The sequence below is a fragment of the Ursus arctos genome, unplaced genomic scaffold, assembly GCF_023065955.2.
Source record: "Ursus arctos isolate Adak ecotype North America unplaced genomic scaffold, UrsArc2.0 scaffold_4, whole genome shotgun sequence".
NCBI lineage: Eukaryota > Metazoa > Chordata > Mammalia > Carnivora > Ursidae > Ursus > Ursus arctos.
This window is the reverse complement of record NW_026623056.1, coordinates 86,193,714-86,217,339: the sequence shown is the minus strand read 5'-3', so window position 1 is coordinate 86,217,339 and position 23,626 is coordinate 86,193,714. Positions and strand designations below refer to the sequence as shown.

The following is a 23,626-nucleotide window of genomic DNA, read 5'->3' as shown; positions in this document are numbered from 1 at the left end:
GTACGGATGCTCGTACATCGATGGACTTGTCTTCACTTTTTGCTTATTACGAATAATACTGCTACGCCTACTCATATACATCAGAACCCACTTAAAAAACACTTTCTTTTCTTACAGCAGGTTTAGGTTCGCAACACAATTAATTGCCCAGAAAGCCCATATCCCCCACCCCCTCCGCCGGCCATGTGATGCCTTCCCAACTAGCAACAACCCCCACCATAGCGGTACATTTGTTACAATCGATGAACTGCCACTGACTCATCATTATCTCCCAAAGTCCAGAGTTTATCTTAGGGCTCACTCTTGGTGGTGTGCATTCTATGGGTTTGAATAAATGTATAATGACATGTATCCACCACTATAGTATCAAATAAAGTAGTTTCACTGTCCTAAAAATCCTCTGTGTTCCGATTCCCTCTCTCGTAACCCCTGACAATCTTTTTACTGTCTCCGTAGTTTTGCCTTCTCCAGAATATCACAGAGTTGGAATCATACAGTCTATAGCCATTTCAGATTGCCTCCATTCACTTTGTAATATGCAGTTAAGAAGAACATTTTAACCACAAACATTACACGATTACTCTCTGTAGGGGGACAGGACAAAGAGAAGTGGCATCTGGGGCCAGGCATGAAATTAACCATATGAGCAGCTGTGTTAAGCCTACAGGAAATGTAAGCCAACAGGGGCAAAGTGAGCTGGAGACAGTGTGTTCCATTTATTTAATTAAAAACAAACAGACAAAGAAATCTACACAAATGCAGTGAGGACTGCCAGTCCGTGACTCTTGTTTTATAAGCGTTCAGTAGCAAAACTCCCTAAACACAGACACACCCACCCACCCACCCACAGAAACCCATCCATAAACACTACTGTGGGCCAGATTCAGGAAACCACAGGTGTTGTAAGCACTCTGAAACCTGGTATTCTCACTGGGCTTCTCACACACCATACACAACAGAGTGAAAGTGCTGACAAGGAGAGTCACCATTTCCAAGAGGACGCATGGTTTTATCTGACTTACATTTGAAACAACGGCATCTTGTCAGGTGGAAAAGAAAGTGCTGTGTCCAGGAATTTGCAAGCTGATAAATATAAGACCAGTTCACTCTGGGGTATCTCCGCCACCGAGGGCCCATTTCCATCGGCAACTTTCATTCTGTTGATTTTGCTGCTGTTTCTATAAATTTGCAAAGAAACTCTTGTTATAAATTTGTTCACATACACTGTAGTCCATTTGCCTGTGCAATGTCCACAAGGAGTTCTTTCCGTTTAAGAAATGGTCAAATAGCTGGTCCCTTCACAAGTACGTCAAGAAAATAACACCTGAATGTTAGATAACCGTACACCACAAGGTGATGTCCGCTCGCATATGCGCAGACCCTCGCACAACTTACCTCAACGATTCATCATCCTCTTTCAGGTCTTCTTCAAGCTGTATGAATATCTGAATCTTAAAAAGAAGACATACATTCAATTTACTATTTGAGAGAGATTAAATCCAGCTTGATGTTTAGAATGTATATGGCCATAAAAACAAACAAGCAAACACCCCAGTGAGGTATCACTTCACCCCTGTCAGAATGGCTAGCATCAGAAAGACGAGAGACAACAAGTGTTGGTGAGGATGTGGAGAAAGGAACGCTCGTGCATTGTGGGTGGGAATGCAAATTGGTGCAACCACTGTGGAAAGGAGGTTCCTCAAAAAATTAAAAATAGAACTATCCTACGATCCAGCAATTACACTTCTGGGAACCTATGAGAAGGAAATGCAAACATGATGTTGATGAGATATCTACACCCCCATGTTCACTGCAGCATTACTTACAAGACATGGAAACAACCTAGATGCCTACTGATGATGAATGGATAAAGAAATGTTGTACGTTATACAGTAGAATATTATTCAGCTATAAAAAAGGAGGAAATCCTGCTGTTTGGAACAACATGGATGAACCCTGACAACACTATAATAAGTGAAATAAGTCAGACAAAGACAAATAATGCATAATCTAATTTGTATGTGGAATCTTTTTTTTTTTTTTAAAGATTTTATTTATTTATTTTGACAGAGAGAGACAGCCAGCGAGAGAGGGAACACAAGCAGGGGGAGTGGGAGAGGAAGAAGCAGGCTCCCAGCGGAGGAGCCCGATGTGGGACTCGATCCTGGAACGCCAGGATCACGCCCTGAGCCGAAGGCAGCCGCCTAACGACTGCGCTACCCAGGCGCCCCTGTATGTGGAATCTTAAAAAAAAAAAAACAAAACCGAACAAACCAAATTCATAGAAAAAGAGATCAGATTTGTGGTTACCAAAGGCAGGTGTGGGGGAGGGAAAATGGGATAAAGTGGTCAAAAAGCACAAATTTCCATTTTAAGATAAATAAGTACTAGGGGCGTCATATCCAACATGACGACAATAGTTAACATTGCTGTCGGGCATATATGAAATTGTTAAAGTAAATCTTAAGAGTTCTTATCACAGGAAAGAAACATTTTTTTCTTTCTCTTTTTATATCTATGAGATGATGAATGTTAGCTAAACTTACTGTGGTCATCATTTCACCATATATGTTAGTCAAATCGCTGTACACTTTAACGTTATATATTACCGTATGTCAATTATATCTCAGTAAAACTGGAAAAAAACAGTTTAAAAAACAGCAAATAATACCAAACAATACAACTTAGTTGGAATAAGCTGACAGTTAAAAGATCAAATATGATTACAGAAGATGAAATATTCTCTATTTAACCAAAAGCTATATGCTACCAACTTAAACATTTTCAGATAAAATTAGATATATATGAAATAGTACATTATTCCTGAAAATGAATTTTGAAAATATTCTTAAATATGTGTTCAGAATCTTATGACTTATCTGTATGACTAACTGATAACTAAATATGAGTAAGGAAGAACAACTAAATGTGTGGAGTATTTTAGAAATGCTGCTCTTAAAAGCCTACCCACAAACTTACAGTGCTTTCAGAGATTAATGGTTGTTAACAGCCTTCTAAACAGCATTAAGCTTTCAACCTTAAATATTTTTTTTAAAGATTTTATTTATTTATTTGACAGAGAGAGAGACAGCAAGATAGGACAAGCAAGGGGAGTGGCAGGCAGAGGGATTGGGAGAAGCAGACTCCCCGCTGAGCAGGGAGCCCAACGCAGGACTCTATCCCGGGACTCTGGGATCATGACCTGAGCCGAAGGCAGACGCTTAACCGACTGAGCCACCCAGGCGCCCCTCAACCTCAACTATTTCTATGTAAGATATGGTTTCAAAGAAACTCACAACATAGGTACAGTGGGCTAGTTACGAAAATCTATTATCAGTGAACGTGAACATCTGGCCACAAAGTTCTTTGATGGAAATATGAACGACTTAGGAAAGATAATTTTTCATTAGGAATCTTTAGTTACGTGAATTCATGGTATGGTACGGTAGGTCATGGTATGTGATGATAATACTTCTAGTCATGGGTGTAAACTCTCTAATTTATAACTTAAAGGATTAATCTGCAGATTATGTAATTAATGTCACCCTAAATTACAGCTTACACCAGTAGCTCGGAAACATGATGACCTGACGTCTTCCCTCTAATTTGCTTTTGACTTGAGATGGCACCCCAACTCAGATATTGTGAAGGCATCCGTATCCAGAGATGATCTGAATCTTTTCTCCCTAGAGGCATTAGATCTCAAAGAGCTTGCCTAGGAACTTCCCTGACTGTAGCAGCAGGAAGACAGTAACTTACAGAGATTTTATGTTTCTTGAATTTTACCTTCTCGACTTGTCCAATGGTGGCCGGTTAGTTAACGTGTACATAGTTATTCACTCTGCCTTATACAAACTTTGTTTATACAACCTATAAAATTTCCCAGAGATGCATTAAATGGTTTTGTCTCAAAAAAAATTCCCTATTTAACCAAGAGCTGACTATGTGCTACCAGCTTCGTTGAAAATTTTGAAGATAAAATTAAGACATATATGAAATAGTATCTTATTCCTGAAAAAAAGCATTTAAAAAAGCTTCAATCCCACTTTCAAGAGTAAAATATTTGTACTTACTAATTCAGAGACCATTATGGGCCACAATGAAGTCAAATGTTGGGGAGATATTCTTAGCAGCAAAACTCTGAAAAAAAGAAACATCTGAGCAGCAACTATGGATGTCTGTCCGACTCTGAGATTGTCTGTCAGGCGTTCTAAGGAAAGAAGATTTTAAAGATGTCACACAAATATGCAGTTTGAGGTTTCTCATTAGACAAAGAAAAAAATAAAACTGTATTTGTTTTGACATTTAACAACAATGCAGCCTGAGAAATGGGTGCTGGGAGAATGTTTCTGCCCCCCTCGTTTACCTCTGGTCCCCTTCTTTACGAAGCAGTTTGTGGCCTGGGCTAAAGGGAGTGAACCAACTGGCTCTTATTCCCCTGCCACAGCTGACCAGAAAGACATCAACTTCTGACCTAACCCGGAAATCCACTGGATGACCAATGACCACTAAATTCTCTCCTGAGAATATTAAATAAGACACAAGAACCACAGACAGTCCTTGGTGAGTGATGGTGCTCTGGGGTCACAGAGGTTGGCTGGCCACTGACACCATGTTCTGGGAGTGAGGAGTGGGAAGTGCAGTGAGTGAATAAAAGGAGAGGTATTCAGTGAAGTCTGGATTTCATGGCCATGACAAAAACTTAAATTCCTGTAGGGAAAAAAGGTGTGAGTTCCTCTAGCCCCTAACAGTCTTCCCCACTTCTCCAATGAAATAACTGTCTGCAGAATGTGATTCCCCCCCGCCACTTAATTTAAGTTTTCTTAGGAACATAACAAATTGCTATAGCAAGCAGCTAAACTATAGTCAAACTAGTTAAGATCTGTTTGTAGTATCTTGGTAATAAACTTCTCTTTATCTAAGCTAGCTTAAGTAGGTTTTTACTTCTTGCTTTTAAAAATACTCTTGACCAGGGGGTGCCTGGTGGGCGCAGTCGGTAGAGTATGTGACTCTTGACCTCAGGGTCATGAATTCAAGCCCCACACTGGGTGTAAGGATTGCTTAAATAAAAAGAAAGAAATACTCTTGATCAAATGAAGCATCAAGCATAGCTCAGACACTTGACAGACAGGTTGGCATTTTTATTTAAAAAAATTTTTTAAAGTAATCTCTATGCCCAACGTGGGTCCTGAACTCAAGACCCCAAGATCAAGAGTCGCACGTTCTACTGACTGAGCCAGCCAGGCACCTCAGGTTGGCATTTTTAAAGAGTGCTTTGTGTTTCTGGTTCTGGATGGGATGGAGTAGATAGATTACATTCTATTCCTCTAACTGCAATTAAAAAAAAAATAACCTGGAACAAAAATATATAAACTGCATTAGAAAACTGAAAAGTGAAGGAAAGGTGACAGGACTGGCTAGGATCCTTTGGACTTAAGCAATGACCTGAAGGTGAGTTCCCTAGGGTTTTTAATTTTTTATTTTATTCTGGCCTGGGCACCTGAGGAGATGGTAAGCTGGAACGCTGAAGTTTCAACCTGAATGAGAAAAGGTAACAAAAGACACCAATGCAGAGGCGATAATGGAGGTTGGGATTATTGGTAAAGGATTTTAAAGATGTGGTCTAAAAATATTCCAATAATCAATTATGGACATTTGAAACAAAAAATAGAAAATGTCAGCAAAGAAATAGGAGCCACGAAGAAGAGCCAGACGGAAATTTTAGAACTAAAAAGTAAAATCACTGAAATAGAAAAACCCTCACTGATGGGCTCAACAGCAGAATGGAGATGACAGAGGAAGAGGGAAGTTGAAGACAGAATCCGTGGAAATTACTGAAACTGAACAAAAGGAGGAAAAAAGATGGGGGGTGGGCGGAATGAGCAGGCTCAGGGACCAGTGGGACAATGAAAGATCTAACATTTTGGTCACAGGAGTCCCAGGAAAAGGAAAAAGGGTATAGGCTGGGAAAATATTTGAAGAAATAATGACTGAAAACCTTCCAAATTCGGTAAAAGACGTACATCTACAGATAAAAGAAGTTGTGTGAATTCTAGGAAGGATAAAACCAAAGACATCCAGTTCAGTTACATAATAAAACTTCTGAAAAAGTAAAGATAAAAGTCTGGATAGTGGTTAGAGGGAAGTGATAAATTACAGTAATTCCCCCATTTTATCCACGGTCCTGCTTTCGGAGGTTTCACTGAGCCACGGTCAACCCGAGGTCCACTGTGGTCCAGAAGATGATCCTCCCTCTGACATATTGTCAGGGGGGTTAATAGTGGCCTCACATTACACGTCATATGCCTGTGTCACTCACCTCGCTTCCTCTCATCACGTGGGCATTTTATCACCTCCCGTCAGTCACAAGAAAGGTGAGGACAGTGCAATAAGATATTTTGAGAGAGAGAGAGATGACATTCATGTAACTTTCACTACAATATATTGTTATAATTGTTGCATTTTATTATTGTTGTTGTTAATCTCCTACTGTGCCTAATTTATGAAGTAAACTTTATTGCAGGCATGTATGTGCAGCAAAAATCATAGTGCAGGTAATATCTGGTACTGTCCATGGTTTCAGGCATTCCATCTTGGAATGTACCCCCTGTGGAAAAGGGGGGCTACTGTACCTAAAAAGGAACAATAATTTGAATGAGAGCAGATTTCCCTCAGAAACATGGAGTCAGGAAGAAGTGGCACATTCTTCGAGTGCTGAAAGAAAAGAATTTCACCCCAGAATTCCATTTCTAGTGAAAATATCTTTCTAGGTGTTTGGTCACCCAGACCAAAAAGAAGGAAGGTGAGACAAACAGTCTCCATGAAGGGAAACAGAGAAAACTTGTGGTCAGCTGATCTGTACACCCAGAAGATGTTCTCCAGACGAATCAGAAATGTTAACACTAGGAACATCAAGACAGAAGAGCACCGGAAGGGTAAATCCACGGGTAAAAATGATATTCTTGATCTTTTTAAATTCTGTTGGACAGCTGACGTGGTTTTGCGGATGCATCGTGCTGTGTGCGATGTTATCAGAGGGGAAGCTGGACGCGCCGTACACAGAACGCTCCGTGCTACCTGCGCAACTGCTTGCGAGTTTCCAAATAGAAAGGATTAAGGGAAAAAGTGGTTGGTACACACAGAGCATTTTTCATATTGGTGCTCCAAATAAAAGCTAAATTCGCGAGATTCTTCAGCCAAGATGATCTATTTACAATCACTACTGTTCTTCAATCTCTAACCCTCCTTCCTTGGCTGAGTGACAAACCTGAGGAACCCAAGGAGTTTCTGTGAGCAGAGGGGGAGAGAGCCCTGAGCCAGAATCCCTCCACCACCGTTCCAGGTCGCGGGACCTCCCTTGTTCAGGCGGGCCACTCCATTCTGTTGCACCCTTGTCTCTCATTTGTGGAACCAGAGTAGTTCCCCTACCCCACCCACCTCAAGGAGCACCTACTAAAGATGCTAGCCTATGGTTAGGAGCCAAAGGGCTCAGAGTTTAGGCCAGGTTTTGCCCGTTAATGGCAATCCAACCCTGAGCATCAGTATCCTGATGTAAAAATAGAGCTACTATGTACAGCACGATGAGGACGACTTCAGAGATGGGAAGTACTCCAATGGACAGGCCAAAGTCAGCCAGCTTGCAGGGTCCAGAGCCTTTCTGCTTTAGATCTTTCTGATGCCCCTAGTCAGGGTGATGTTGGGGATGATGTCTGTCCTCCTCTCCTCTTAGACAAACTGCATTTCGCCCTTTAAAAAAGAAAACCCTTGCTTTGGGGCTTATCTAGAGCCTCCTTTGTGATCAATGTAAAATTTATGTCACTCCGAGCCGAGATGCCCGGAGCTGCTCGGTTCTACACCCCGTCCCACATGGAGCTTCCCGCTCAGCTGGGAGTCTGCTTCTCCCTCTACTCATGCTCTCTCTCTCTCTCAAAATAAATGAATAAAATCCTTAAAAAATTAAAAAAAAAAAAAAGAGTCTCTTATGGGACTCTGCATTCAGCCACAATCTTTGGAGGGCTGCCATCACCCTTACTGGCAATCCTGGCCACCGTTTGACCAAATCAGCAATTCAAGAAAGGATCTGTTGATATCTGAGCATTCGCTTTCATGTATTTCAAGCACTCACGACATTATGATGTGAAAATCTCCTTATGTATTTCACAGGTTGAAATTATGTCAGTTTTAGTATAAAGATATTTTATTATTGCAAATATAAAATATAGTCACAATAATTGTGAGAGCTGTTAATGTTCTGAACTAAACAATTAAGACTTTTCAAACAGTTAATCCAGTAGGCACATGGACTGACAATTACTACTAATATTAAGAGTCATCAGGATGACTTGGGGAAGAGAACATGCTTTGTGAGCTGACAGATACGTTTATATATTTATTTATACTTATATACTTACTTTCTTATATATTTATTTATATATTGATTGTAGGCTCCATGCCCAGCGTGGAGCCCAGTGCAGGGCTTGAACCCACGACTCTGAGATCAAGACCTGAGCTGTGATCAAGAGTCAGGCACTTAACCGACTGAGCCACCCAGGAGCCCCAACTGACAGATGTTTATAAACATTTTTTTAAAGGGCAGAGCAAGAGACTGAGGACTCTAATTCTACCTGGAAACAACCCAAATGCCCCACCATTGGTGAACTGGTGAGCAAGTCACAGAATGGAATACTGTTTAGCAATAAAAAACAGTATGTTGTTGATAAATACAATGGAACGGATGACTCTCAAAACACTTTATGCAAGTCAAAGAAGCCAGACTTGAAGGCTGCACTCCACCTAATTACATTTAGGACATTCTGGAAAAGACGAAACTCTACGAGCAGAAGGCAGATTAGCACTTGCTAGGAGCCAGGGGAAGGGGAGGGGATGACTTCCAAGGGGTACAGGGGAACTTCCTGGGTTGATGGAAATGTTTTGCATGTTGACTATGGTGATGGTTCCATGACTCTATGTGCTTATCAAAATTCACAGAACTGTATACCCAAAAGGGTGACTTTTATTGTATGTAAATTATACCTTAGTAAACCTGGCCCTCAATAAAGAATTTACACCATAATTCAAATATTTGTAAAATCATTTGTTACACTAGTCTTCATAATATTAAACAAAGAAATCCTTTAAGAATTGTATTAATTTTATTTGATTCCATTCAGGCTATGAGTCTTAAGGAAAACATATTTCTATTTGAGAGTTCTTTTGTATCTCGGAGAAGGGTGAATTTAGACAGGATGCCCACTTCAGCACCTCCACATTTTATGAGGGAAAAAAACCCTTTAAAATCAGGTACAATAGCTGCAATAATTCATTCTTGAAGCAAAGAATATTGTGAGTACAAAAGAGAAAACCTGTTAAGGAAAGGTTAGGGACTTCTCCTCCACTAGCCTCAGTTAGTGCTGTATCCTCAAAGTATCTTGCCTACAGGTGGGATCTAGCAGGAGACAGTGCTAAGAAAGTACTGTCAGACTTTTAGAAACTATCTAATAAAAACTAATAGCATTATAATCTTTGATTTTTAAAATAAAGTTTCCAATTCACTGATAAATTTCCAGAATTCTTCTACAAGTACTCATTTTAACCGTCCACCACCCAGCCAGAACGTGCTGTGGGCCACTCTGGCAGCCGGCCCATCTCAGCCAGCCGGGGGTCCATCCATGAGGGGGGCTGGGCTGCGGGTGCGGGTGGGGTGGCCTTCTTACCTTGTATCAGAGGAAGGTAAAGGTGGTATTGATCAAGTTCCCCACTGAAGACGGCAAAAGCCTGGCGCTTGAGCAGCATGGCTTTCTGCTCGAAACTTGAGAACAGTTTTAAAGAACTGCTCTGCATGTCTAGAATAAAGATAGCCAATAAATTCCATTTAGTGAGAAAACTGCAATCGGAGGTAAGTGATAGGACATTCATAATCGTGTAATTTCTATCCTTCCTGGTGAAAAATCATGGTCCTAAGTAATTATGATCTTGTGGCTATTATTCACATATTTATTTGTAAACACAGATAATTCTTTAATGACATTTAACGATAAGGCATTAGAAGGGGATATGAGGGATAGACAAGTATTCCTAATAAATTATGGTAAACCTATCATTACTTGCAAAAGTATCCCCCCCTCCCCCAACGCTGTAGGAAAGGTTGTTGGGGCCTTCTGGTCAATAGCCTGGAACTGGGAGACTCATTCAGGAGTCCTGACGCATTATGCACATTACATTTTGCAGCTTAGATGGCATCATTAAAGATCCGAGTGGAGCTCTGAGCTACGTAGTAAGAGCTGATTATGATGGGATCGGTCCTTTAAAAGTGTAATTTATGTGCAAGTAACATACAACTTACTCATTAAATCTTTAAACATTGTTTTCTCGTGAGTCAGAAGATGATCAATAATGGACTTCCAACTGGATATAAAAAAAAAAGCAGAATTAATTAAATATGTAAAGGATGACAGTCAGATTAGAGGCATCAAGAAAAGAACATGCCCCTTTGAGATCTACTAAAACCCATTTGCTGAAAAGAAGTTAGTGAAATGAATAGGTTTTAATACAAGGGAAAGCTGAGCAAAAGCTCTTCATTTGTAAACTTAATGGCACAGGCGATGAATAACAAAGGAAAGAATGAATAATTCCCAGCTCACAGTAAAAGGAAAACGGTTTTTTCAAGAGTTGCCCTACGTTCACACAGGAGGCTGTTCATATGCTTGTGCTGATGGAAAGAAGTGGGAGAAGTGACATCAAATATGACTAGTTTTCACGTGGGCTCCCCAGAGGAGCAACAGGACTTCAAGCTGAAAGCCACAGGACTGGGGGGGGGGGGGTGGCAGGGCAAACTTCGACCAATCGCCACCCTCCATTCCTGCCGTTGACAAACACGTCAGCCATGACAGGCGGAGAGTCAACGTAGTGGTTTTGCTGACCTCCCAGGAAAAGTGCAGGGAGTTCACCTCACATCTGTACCTCAGTGGCAGTGCCTGGCCGGCTGCAAGGTCTCAGTGGGAACTCGTGAAGCGTGAGCCGAGATGTGGGTAAGGACACCACAGTATCACCCGTGGGCTCTGTCATCTCAGCGCTGGAGTACTCTGTGACTCCGAGAGGGAGCAGCACTAGGCCAGGGGACTCTGGAACCCCAGACTGTGCGCTCTGGGGAGTATATGCTCTCGGAATTGAAATCCTTTTGATAAAAAATGCACCTCTGTATTTTTAAAACACTCAACCCCTCTGCCATGAACACAGTTAACATGTGAGCTTGTGACAGGGACATCCTGGGATCTGGGTTGATGCTAACTGCTCCCATTTCAAGCAGAAGAATCCTGTCAACCGAAACACTTTTTCCACTTGAGGATTTGCAGCAGCCCTTTGTCAGAACAGCATTTCTTACTGTGCACAGCAAGTGTCCATCTGAAAGAAAGCAGGGTCCAAGAATAACTCCAAGACTTCTTTCTTCCAGGCTCGCTTTGTATAGGCGTAGCCGCTCAGAGAGCTCAGCAGCTGAGTGCCGGCCCGGAAGCTGGGAGCGTTGTAGGCGCTGAACAGGGGTGGGGAGAGGAAAAGGTCAAGGTCAAAGGCTGCGCAAAGAAAGCCACTTGGTGTGTTTCCCATAACCGATTTGCTACCTAGGGGCGGGACAGCACGGAGAAGACGGCATTACCTGTGATTGCGTAGGTAAGGAAACACGTAATAAAGCAAGCGGGAGATCAAGGGCACCGCTTTCTCCTTCTCGTCACTTCGATAAACCATGTCCAGGAGAGAGGCCAGGACCTACCAGAGCAGGATCACAAGAAAACAGAAACCCTCTGAAGCCGGCGACAGGAAGAATCAGTCCCCGAGGGGCACATAACCTAACAAGACAACTCCCGGGGGCAGCTCGAGGCCGAGAGCGGCTCTCGAGGGCAGCCAGCAGGGGCGCCGGCACTCGCTGGCCCGAGAACGGAGCGCCTGCACGGAGCTCCGAGCTGGCCAGCATGCCGTCGAGGGAGGACAACTCGGGTGTGCACTGACCTCTGCCAGGAGAGACAGCGCCTGCACGCTGTATACCGAAGGGGCAGACGCGGACACCATTGCTGAAACAGCGGCCGTGGAATCTGCTGACACAAAGAGGCATTTGTGCTTTAATCATGGCGGATGGGCCACCATCTGTGCCCCCGAAACATCGCATGGATGTGATGATGCGCCCCAGCTTTGCACACTGACCATGTATGCATCCCTTAGGGGTTCCTCTCTGTGACCATGTTCAACTTCAGGAAGAACCTGGGTACTATGGTCAAATAAACTAGCGCCGACTACTGTCCTCCTCCCCATCTCTCTTCTCAGCACTGTTCTCAGAACGTCCACACCGCCTTGGATGCTCCATCTTACCCTCCAGGCCCCGACCCCTGGCCTTCCTTCTTCCCACAATCTGTTACTCTCCGCCAGCTTGGTCACCCACTGTCACCATCACACCCTTGGCCTCCCCAATTTCCCAAATCTCCATTTCCAGCCTCCTTCTCTGACCACCTTACCTTTCCTGAACCCTTGCGCAGACCACCAAACCCTTCGGCCTGCCACCCTAAGCAGCCATCAAATCCTCCAGGTCTGCTCTTCTCGCGTCCCCACCTATACCCATGGTCTCCCATCTACCTGGCAAACATCCTGGACTCTTCTGCTGCTCTCTCCCTCTGAGACACTCACCTGGAAAAGTGCAAAGCTGGCTAAACCCACAGATCAGCCTGTGCTGGTCTGTGTAGCTAAATGCTCTGGAGAAAACCAAACAACGATGGAAGAGATCTCACTTTCCTTCATGACCATGACTCTCAAAAAGGACCTGATGCTACTGGATAGTCCTACCATCTGTGCCCTGGCGGTGTGCTGGCTTTCCTGCTTTGCAGCATTATTCTTGCAGAACTTCCCTCTGTAACCATCAATACTCTTCCCTTCTCAGCTGATAACCACACCTCCTAATTCTCTGAGAAAATTAATGGAAACAAATGGAAACTCCCTCAGTTTGGCCACTAGACGCTATGAATCTAGAACATATATATATCTACATTCTCTGCCTTGTCTCCTGTTTTGATAGACACATTCCTGGCTCCTATGGAAGAATAGTAGTCCTATTTATGACGTCAAGCCTGGCCCCATGGCCATCAAGTGCTTCATTTAATAACTATCCTTTCTCTCTTTGGTATTTATTTCTTCCTCTCTGCTACACGGATCTGTCACCATACAAATATGCTCTGGTATACTTCAATTTAAACACAAAGCAAATAAGGGGTATTCTTTGGTCTTTAGTTCTGCTTGGTTACTGTCCTACTGACAAGTGAGCCTCAAGGGGTTCTCTGGATTCACGGCCTCCTCCTCCTCTCCACCCGCTCCAGTGTTCCCACCCCCGTGGCTTCCATGCTGTCAAGCCCAGCGGATCTCTGTCCGACCTTCAGCTGTTTCTCAGCAGCCTTCCATCATGTTACTCCTCTCTCCTTCTGGAAGCATCTTCTCATGTTTCATGACTGTGCTCTCTTGGTTGTCCTCCTACCCACCCCAGTGACCACTTAAGTGTCTTTTCTGGCTCCTTCTCTTTTTTTCTGACATCTCAAATGTAATACTTGCAAAACCAAGCTCAATTTCCTGTTCTAGAATGTTCTTATTTTGGTCTTCTCCACCTCAATAAATTGCATAAGCTAAAAACCAAAGTCATCCTTGATTGCCTTTTTTGTTAGCCACCAGATGCATCCCATCAGCAAATTCTGCTGACTCTGCATCTAAATCAGGCCACCTTTCTATCACCCCTGCCTCCAAGCCAACATTGTCTCTTGCTCACACCACTGCAAAATCCTGTTAACTGGACTTCCCTTTTCTGCCCTCACTTGGTACAGCCTTTACTGCTCACAGCAGCCAAACTGATGTTTTCTAAAGACTGAGGAAGAGTCTATCACTGCTCTAAACACTTAAATGGCTTCCACAGCGAGTGGGAGGAAATCTAAGCTCCTGACCAGGCTCCCCTCAACCCCAGCAACCCTCAGCTCCCACTCAGCTCCCTGCCCACCTGCCCCCTGCTAAGCTCCAGCCAGGCTGGTCACCTGGTTTCTGGCCCACGCCCACCTTGAGGACTTGCCATCCCCCCGGGCAGCACCCTCTAGGTCTTTGCACAGCTGCCCCGACTTCTCACTTCTCAGCGCAACTGTCCCCTCCCCGGGGACACACGCCGTAACATCTCTCTGTTCCCAGCTGCTCCTTGTAATTGGATTCTTATTGTCCTTACACTAAGAACCACCTGAAATTCTCAGGGTCATTTACTTCTTTTTTCGATCTTTAAAAAGCTTCATTTTGAAATAACTTCAGATTTTCAAAAGAGTTGAAAGATCCCTTTGTTAATGTACTTTTTGCTTATTGTCTTCCATGCTGCCCCCGTGTCTGCGGCTGTAGGGCCCGCACGCGGGACACAGTGTGCAGGACACAGTGTGCGGCACACACCACACCCGCACTCAGGGGGAGAACCCGCACATCCGGCGCATGCATACAAACTTTAAATGGAGACAAATGCATTATTTGAAGCCTCACTTTGTTTCATGCTTTCTATGGCTAATATGTACACGTAATTTGTTCAAGTCAAGTAAAACACAGTCATGATCTAAACAGTCAGGGATTTTGGTACTCTTTAATTAGCTAATTGAGTTTTACAGAGAAGCTCAAAAATCACCTCCAACTTTGGAATTCTCTGATTTCTTTAAACAAAAATCAGGTAATTTTACTGTAGTATTATCTTGAGGTCAAATGTAATTGCACAGAAGCCAGGCCCAGTAACCGTGGACCGAACACGGTCGGCACAGCCGCTCTGGTGGTGGAGAAGCAGTTCGATCTGTACTTCAGCACGTGGGACAGAAATGACTGAGGGCAGATTAGCCCAGATGCAAGTGCTCCCTCCCTGAACCACAACTATAACCATAACCACAGCCTGAGAAAGCCTCACGGTTGCTTTATATGAGCAAATGATAGCACACTATAGTATCTTCGTTACACAATGAAGTATAATTATTTTTCTTATGCAAACCACAAAACTAGTTATCAAGCCAATATGGCAGAAGTAGCGGCCAGTGGTACCACAGTTTGTCGAGTACGCCATCCTTCCTCCTTCTGGGAAGAGAAGCCCCCTTCCGGTAGGCACCCATTTCTCATGGCTCTCGGGCACCAGCCCTTCCCTCTTCTCCGGGTCAGCCGTGTGGCGCAAGACGAACCACCCAGAATCTCTGCACGAGACTTGGTTCGCCTCAGCTGAGTGTCTGATTCCTGCTATGCCTAGAATCAGACCCCGAAGCCAGGGCTTTTCACTTACATGAGCCCATGTGTTTTGTTCTGTTGTTTCTATTAATTCTGCTACTTGTGAGAGAAAAGAGCCCTGACTTCTTGACCCTTCTATGGTAGGTTAAAGATCACAGGCTTCGCTTTGAGCTGCTGCTGTAGCTATTGCTAATGACAATGAAAGAGGTAGTAACATATCACAGGACAGTTTCTGAACATTTCCTTTGCAGTGGGTACTGTACTATGTAGCTCATATTAAGAACCTAAATGTAATTTTTTGCCCCTGTGTTAATAAAACTGAGAGCAAACTGGTTTACTTGTCTGGTGTAACCAATACTGGGACTGGACATACGTTCCTGTCTCTCTGTTAAATAACATGGAGAACTAGCGAAAACAATTACTTGCTCCAAGATACCCTTAATCCTGAAAGAATAACTGAAAACCAACTAAAACAGCTTACATATCAAAACGGGCAGCGTACTTGTCAAGATTCACTTCGGGACTCTTGCCTTGCACTGTGCCCACCAATCCAAAACTCTGCCTAATCCCAACCAGTTCCCCACCCTAAAAGATCTGCCACAAACGACTCAGCCAAGGTCCTGCAACCCTACACACATCCTCCCCAAACTTCCCCTCATAGATGAGACATTGCTATGAGCCTGCCAAGTCTGTCTCTCCCTGCAGTAGGTCTAATAACCTACGATCTGCTTCATCGACAGGTCTGTCCGGTGGTCTTCAGGGCACCAGAGATTAACCATCTCCATGACTATGTTTAGGGCAGACTCAAGAGCACCTGGCTGATCGATGGTCCGAGTAAACAGATGAATCTCCTCTGAGAGTCTCCTGACTGCTTTCCTAGGAAGCTATAACTAATAATAAGGCTGGGCTGTACCTAGCCCATGTGACCTCCACTCGAACATCTTCACATCCCAGGCAGTGATGAGACACAAGGATCACTGAGACGCAAGGGTGTGTTAGTCACAAAGAAAAGACGCAATCTAACTGCCCGACAACAGTTTGTGGGTTTACTGAATTTTCTTTCCACAGTTCCACAGAAAGAAAAACATACATTTCCATATTTTTTATACCCCACAGATTTCTAATCCATGCAAGTTGTCTTGGGAAGCTACTTTCCTGGATTCTGATCTAGGCTCAGTGAGGGCTTCCATGGTAGCATATGTCACTCGGGGCCCTACCAGTGGAATCCTATTGTTTATTGCACATAAATTATGTTGTAAACAGTAAAAACAGACTACTGGATTTAAAAAAAAAATTTTTTTTTTTTTTTTTAAGTAGGCTCCACACCCAGCATGGAACCCAGTGCGGGGCTTGAACTCACAACCCTGAGATTAAGACCTGAGCTGAGATTAAGAGTCAGACGCTTAAACATTTGAGACACCCAGGTGCCCCCAGACTGTTTACTTTTAAGGGCAAACCAAACCCCCTCACAGTAGCTGGCAGCAGGCATTCTCTTCTGACCCTCTCTGTACCTACCGCACAAATCTTCCTCAGCGTCAGATTCTTCTAGAGAGATCTGAGGCTGGGCCTTCACTTCCAGGTTTCTGCTTAGCCAGCTGGTTTGTTCCAAGGAAGAGCCGGCAATGTTCCCTACAGCTTCTAGAATTTTTTGAGTGACTTCCTGAGAGAGTAATGGGGAGAGAGAGGAAAGGAAGTTAGGCCAGGAAAATAATCTAAAATGCCTAAAACAGCACCAACCAGTAGAAATACAATGTAGGCCACAAGTAGAACCACACAGGTATTACGAAGTTTTCTAGGAACCATATTAAAAGATCAGAAGAAACAAGTTCATAATGTTCAACCTCGTATATCCAAAATATGATCAGCATGTAATCAATGTAAAAATTAATGAGATTTCACATTTTTTTTTTTGCACTAGGCTTTCAAGATCTGATGTGTGTTTTACACTATAGCATGTTCAATTCGGACAGCCACACTCCCAGTGCTCAACAGCCACATGTGACTAATGGCTTCCATACTGGTCACTGTGGGTGCACCGCGGAGAAATGGGAAGTCACACGGCACGCTGCATCTAGCAGATGCATTTCCCAGTTTCTGGAGGACCACGGGTTCTTGCTAGAATTGCAACTTTCAATAACATAACAAGACACACAATGAAATAAATGAAATGGACTCGATGAGGGTGAAGTGAGGAGTGATCCGTATCAAGTACAATCCGTAGAGAATCGGGTCACGTGGCTGTGATAGGGAGAGAAACGCTGAGCCACTTTCTCAGGCCAGCATCACCAAGTCTCACCAGCGGAGACTGGCTGCATGTCCTGGACATCTGAGCATCGAACCATCCTGACTTCCACTATAGCTGTGTTGAGGCATGAGGCAAGAGCGCACCCATCCGCCAGCGGCCAGGGTGGGGGTGGGGTGGGGGGAGTGAACTTGAGGAAACTACCTGCCCTGAGCCTGGACAGAGGTGTGCTGTGGCTGATCGTGGCAAGAAAGAGCAGGAAACGGACCGAGAGCTCAGAGGAGGTCCCACTTCTCATGCGGCGAGTGACGGGGAAGGAGTGCAGGCCCTGCCTTGAAGCAGGGGTGAGGAGCTGGTGTCGGGACGCTGGACACCGTGGGACAGAAGCACCCACAGACGAGCAGGGGCGAGGTGCACCAGCTGTACTGGCTGTGGTAACACCATGGCCAAAGCTACCCCTGGAAGGGACTGAAGGGAGGGGCACGCTGGAGGGCGCAAAGTGGGGCCTTGAGAGGGGAGTTTGGGAAGTGCCGTCCAAGCGCTGGTCACCAGCGTCTGGGCTTTAATGATGCTTCCTTCTCGACAAGTGGAGGCCAAAGGAGCCCCGTGAGCCTCCTAACTATGCTTGAGTGTCCTGTAGACGGTGCTCCAGCGGTTCGGCAGTGGAACTGGACAGACCGTTCACAAATGCCAGGGGTCGTAATGATTCGCAGAAATACCGCCAGGGCTATCAAACTGACACATGTTCCTGTTTACACTTGGCTCCAAAAGCCCCTGAATCAATGATTCTCATGGTTGCAAAATAGTGACTTCCTAACTCCATCATTCTATTTATTCTACTCTAAGATTTCCCTTCTAGGGTGAGTTTCACTTTTACTTTTCAGGATTTTTGAGATTTCCTACGAGTACATACTGCTTTAAAAAGAGGGGGTAAGAAAGGCTTCCAGGGAAGAGATCCACAGGGACGGAGTTATTAACCTAACGCTGCTGGAGCCGCAGCTGCGTACGGGGAGGAGAGGGGGCGTCCTGTCAACCCACAGCGGACTGCTCAAGCCTGACACAAGAGCTCTGGCAGGAGACTCTGGCCTGGGTCTGCGGAGCCCTCTAGAGACGGTAACAGAGGAAGTCAGCCGTGAGAACAAACGCAGATCCGAGGAACGACTCTGCCCAGTACCGCTGATCCACGGGCACGTCTTCTAAAAGGGGGACACCACCTCTGCTGAGCTTTTCACACACAGACCTGCAGGTCTTTCTGGTCCTTCTTGCTTTCCAGGTTGGGAGTTCTCGTCACAAAGTCGTTCAGCATGCTGTTGAGAGACAATCAGCTTCAGACTGAGAACGCTGCAGAAACGAGGGACATTCCGGCAGACACACGGGAACGTGAAAGCTGGGTCACATTACCTGAGGAGCAGAAAGTATCCGGGGGGAGCTAGGTTCACCTGTACCGATTCCTTCAACACGGCCAACAACGAAGGAAAGTTCTCTTGCAAGGCTGCTACCGGGAGCCTGTTTTTAAAAAAACAGGAAAAAATACCCAATTGTGAATAAGTCAAAACACGTTATTACAAGCACATTTTAGGTCCGGGCAGCTGGAAAGCAGCGGGAAGATGGCATAGCTGACTGACCTGTTTGTTCTTTTTTAAATTAAAATATGCACAAATGAAATTTTTGTACTCTGGCGAGAACTTGGACTCTAGAGACCAGAAATCCTGCTGCTGTCAGGTCAGATGCTCCTGGTTTCCTGTCTATCAAATAAAGGCCTTGAACCAGAGGGCTGTCTGATCCCTTGGGCCTGTCTAGCTCTAGCATCCGGTCTCCCCAGTGTTGTTGGTAACGGAGTCAGCCCTCGGGTCACAAGGCCACCCACCAGGAAGCCGATCTTCAGTAGCTCTCGCTTGAGGACTGCACAGCACAACATGCTGCAGCCCAAGGGCCCCGGGTTCGAGTCCTGGTGCCTGACGTATGGCCTCCGCAGTGACCTCGGCGGTGCCCCCTCTGCAAGAGGAGGAGGGTAAAAACCTAACCTGCAGCTGCTCTGGCAGCTCACGTATCACTCAGACCGCTGTGACAGACGCTTGCTAGCATGACGACGCATGGCAGCTATCACCAGGAAAGACGTGACCGGCTCCTCTCTAAATCCCGGAAGAAGGAACCGGAACGATGCTTGGGGCTGAAGCATCAACAGCTGGTCAGAACTGCACCCCAGACCCAGGGACTCCTAGGATTCTGACTGTCTCGATCTAGACCCCTGCAAACTCAGGGTGCAGAGTTGGAAGAACCCCAGAACGGGAACTGTGTTAACCAAGGAGATTGTATCTGGTTGTCAGACTGCCCGATTGCATAACTCCTGCCACACACGTGAGGATTTGGAGGCTTCCTTGAGAACGGGGCTCTACCCCCCACTTCCCCCTCGTTACTGCAACAGAGATGACCCCACACAGTGGAGGGGCTGCGAGCTGCACCCGGATGTGCCCGTGCAGGACCTGAGCAGTCCAGGAAGCCTTCCTTTCCACGCGTGGAGAACCATGTGGGGGATCCGCCTCCCTGCCTCCTACAGCAGAGGCTCCTGAAAAACGCCAGTAAGCTCGGGACACCCAGGCAGGAGCCACGGGAGAGCACTGAGGACAGCACCCAAAAGATTCATTTCTGCTTTTTCTAAAAGAAGTCTGTAACACGTTTAACACTGAACATAAAGGGTTCTACCCACAGCAGCTGGATTTTATGAAGTCAGATCAGATCTCTGAAGAAGGAAAAGTAAAATCATCAGGGCATTCTCATACCTCAGGAGGAAACTAAGACCCTGTCAAGATATTTTCTGAACTAAGGCTCTCCAGCTGTCAACAAGTATGACCAGCGTTCCATTTAGAATCACTGCAACAGCATCTATAATTGAGACACGTTTGGGAAGGGTTGTGTTACCTTTGGACGAAAGCATAGCAAAACTGCAACACGGGGATATCCACAAGGGGCGATTTCTGAAAATAAAAGTGAAACCAATGACTCCAAGTTGGTAGGAAATAAGGTTAGGGAAAAAAAATTACAACACAAAATGAAACAGAGTCTATATCCTCACAAAGCAAAGGTTTTTAGTCAGAGCCTTTCAAATACAGTAACATATGTGAACACATCCCCCAGGTACAACGAAACAAACCTATGCTATGAGGTCCCGAAACCTTACTGACTTCTTTGCAGACTTCCAGGGCGAGTCCACGCCAGGCTTTTAACAAGTATTCAGGGAAAATTTGGTATAATAACTGCACCTCCCTAAACAAAAAGGTGGTGGACAATGTGGACCCTCATGAGTGCTTGCAACTAGCTACAGATAAGACACGATAAAAAATTCTAAATCCTAGCTCATGGAATTTCCTCAAACTCAAGCCAGACAACTTCCCTAAATCCCAAGTGGCTGCAACTACTTAGAAACTGGTTTTGAAAATACATTTTTTCCCCTCCTTGCTTATAAAAGTTATTTGTAGAGGTTACAGAACTTGAGCTAATTGAACTAATCACAAAATCTAATTGTTATTCGCACAGCCAAACACCAGCCAGCCATGCTAACTGAATTTAAATAAAACAAACAAAAAACAAACAGCCAGCTAGATGAGATCTAGTGGTTTTTTTTTTTTTTTTTTTTTAGCCCAGGAGCTGCAGATACTTGTAGGAACTGAAGTAACACGAAGGAACAAAACTGTAAGCGCCTGCTGTGTGCTCAGAGGCCATCGCAGAGGCTCCTCCTGGAGGACAGCTCGCTCTGCTGCTGCAGCTGTAACGCTGCTCGTAGGAAGTGACCACCAGCGCAGGGTCAGTCTCCTGACACTTGACATTTGCTCAGGGTTGTAAATGCAAAGTCACCATGGATCTGATGGCCCCTCCATCCCTGCTCCTCTCTTCGGGGTTGATTAATATTTATGTACACGACTGAAACGCAACAAGACTACCCGGCATTCACGGGAGGCTTGACAAAGGCTACGGATGTCACCCGTGTGCACTTCCATCCCCGATTCCTTGTGCCTCGACGGTTCCATAATCTGGCCTCATGGTGTTAATTTTTAGGCCGGCCTATCCTCTTTTCCCAACTAGGATACAGCTGACTGAGGGCAGAAACAGTTTTACTAGTTAGGATTCCTTACCACTGAAGCACATAGTTGACTTTCAATTCTGGAATGAAGGAAGGGACCAGGGCCCCGAGCACAACTGACTGGAAGCCGTGACAGGCCTTCCTCGCACGGACACTTCTGTAGAGGCTCCCCCATGCCGTGTGCAAGGGGCCCTTTCGGATGAGGTATCCAAATGAAGAGTCCTACTCTAAGACAGGTGGAACTATAAAAACGGCCAAGGAAATTCTTGGTCAGTTTTCTCACTTACAGGGTGAGACATGGCCGAAAACGTTGCTGATTCCCAGGTTCAGCTTTTGTTTGCTGTCCCCAGTGCGATGACCTTAATATCCAAAGCTGTATTCCTTTCATTTGTTATAAAACTTTTTATCATGGTAAAATATACATAAGGGGCTCAGTTGGGTGAGCATCCGACTCTTGATTTCAGCTCAGGTCATGATCTCAGGGTCCTGGGATTAGCCCCACGTTGGGAGGGAGTCTGCTTGAAGATTCTCTCTCTCCCTCTGCCCGCTATCCCACTCACGGTCTTTCCAAAATAAATAAATCTTTAAAATATACCTAGAATTTGCCACTTTAACCATTTTTTTTTTTTTTAAGATTTTATTTATTTGACAGAGAGAGACAGCCAGCAAGAGAGGGAACACAGGCAGGGGGAGTGGGAGAGGAAGAAGCAGGCTTCCAGCAAAGGAGCCTGATGTGGGGCTCGATCCCAGGACTCTGGGATCACGCCCTGAGCCAAAGGCAGACGCTTAACGACTGAGCCACCCAGGCGCCCCCACTTTAACCATTTTTAAGTGTCCAGTTCGGTGGCATTAAGGTTCACATTGTCATGCAACAATTACTACCATCCACGTCCAGAACTTTTTCATCTTCCCAAATGGAAACTCCGTCCTCATTAGACAGTAACTCCTGTTCCCTCTCCTCCTGCCTCTGGCAACCACCATGCTACTACCTTCTGTAGAAAGTATGTATGCAATGGACTACTCCAGAGACCGCATATAAGTGCAATCACTTGGCATGTCCTCAAAGGTCACCTACTATTGTAGCAGGTGTCAGAATTAACTTCCTTTTCAAGGCTGAATGATATTCCACTGCATGGTTAGACCCGATGTTGTTTATCCAATCATCCATCAATGGATACTTGGGTTGTTTCTACCTTTTCACTACTGTGAATAACTCTATAAACACTGGTATACAAATACCTGTTCGAGTAAAACTCCATTTTTAAATAATCACTTTGTCCGTTCTGCTAGTTTTCATTTAGGGAATTATATCTTTCCTAACACTTCTATTTTTTAAATTTTAACTTATTTTTTAAAAGATTTTTATTTGAGAGAGTATGCACACGAGTGGGGAGGAGGGGCAGATGGAGAGGGAGAAGCAGACTCCCTGCTAAGTGTGGAGCCCGATGTGGGACTCAATCCCAGGACCCTGAGATCATGACCTAAGCCGAAGGCAGCTGCTTAACCAACTGAGCCACCCAAGCGCCCCTTTCCTGACAATTTTAAATCACGTGATAGAAGGCAATTATTTCAAAGTCAAATCCCTGGTTTCTATCAAATTAACTAAGAGCAAAACAGCTCCCACACTTTCACTGAGGCACCCTGCTTTGGTAAACACAAAAACCTCTGGGGCGCCAGGCTGGCTCAGTCAGTGGAGCATGTGACTCTTGATCTCAGAGTTGTGAGCTCGAGCCCCACGTTGGGTGTAGAGATTGTTTAAGAATAAGACCTATTAAAAGAAAAAGCTCTAAGGGCATTAGAAAAACGTTAAACCACAAAGTCTGCTCTGTTTCAAAACCACTGCACGTGACTGGAAAAGGCCTCGAGGTAGCAAGGACTCTCTCGGCTGCTGCGCAGAAACAGGGAAGCACGACTCTAGAAGCTTCACGGTTCCATTCTAGCACCCTTTACATGCCACTGCTTCCACCGCGGCCAGACGACTCTCTTCCTTCTCAGCATGCTTGGAAGGAATCCTGTCCTCTGACCTGTATTTCTCACTTTTACATAAAAATTATGCA

General features: G+C 44.9%; 1 protein-coding gene across 4 annotated transcripts in view; it reads right to left on the bottom strand.

Annotated features, from left to right (window-relative positions):
• The window catches only part of DOP1B (DOP1 leucine zipper like protein B), a 102,617-nt gene that overhangs the window by 1,630 nt on the left and 77,361 nt on the right, over window positions 1–23,626 (bottom strand). For 3 of the 4 annotated variants that reach the window (XM_026506304.4, XM_057306839.1, XM_057306840.1), the window contains 12 exons: window positions 20,411–20,466; window positions 18,893–18,997; window positions 18,732–18,798; window positions 16,765–16,909; window positions 12,001–12,083; window positions 11,651–11,760; window positions 11,381–11,527; window positions 10,343–10,404; window positions 9,714–9,842; window positions 4,074–4,210; window positions 1,396–1,451; window positions 1,023–1,178 (listed from right to left, as the gene is read on the bottom strand). In XM_026506304.4, the coding sequence (XP_026362089.3) occupies window positions 1,023–1,178; window positions 1,396–1,451; window positions 4,074–4,210; window positions 9,714–9,842; window positions 10,343–10,404; window positions 11,381–11,527; window positions 11,651–11,760; window positions 12,001–12,083; window positions 16,765–16,909; window positions 18,732–18,798; window positions 18,893–18,997; window positions 20,411–20,466 (1,253 nt within the window). Of the gene's footprint in view, window positions 1–1,022; window positions 1,179–1,395; window positions 1,452–4,073; window positions 4,211–9,713; window positions 9,843–10,342; window positions 10,405–11,380; window positions 11,528–11,650; window positions 11,761–12,000; window positions 12,084–16,764; window positions 16,910–18,731; window positions 18,799–18,892; window positions 18,998–20,410; window positions 20,467–23,626 lie in introns of those variants that run through there. The other variant, XR_003317980.4, reaches the window with a different exon arrangement.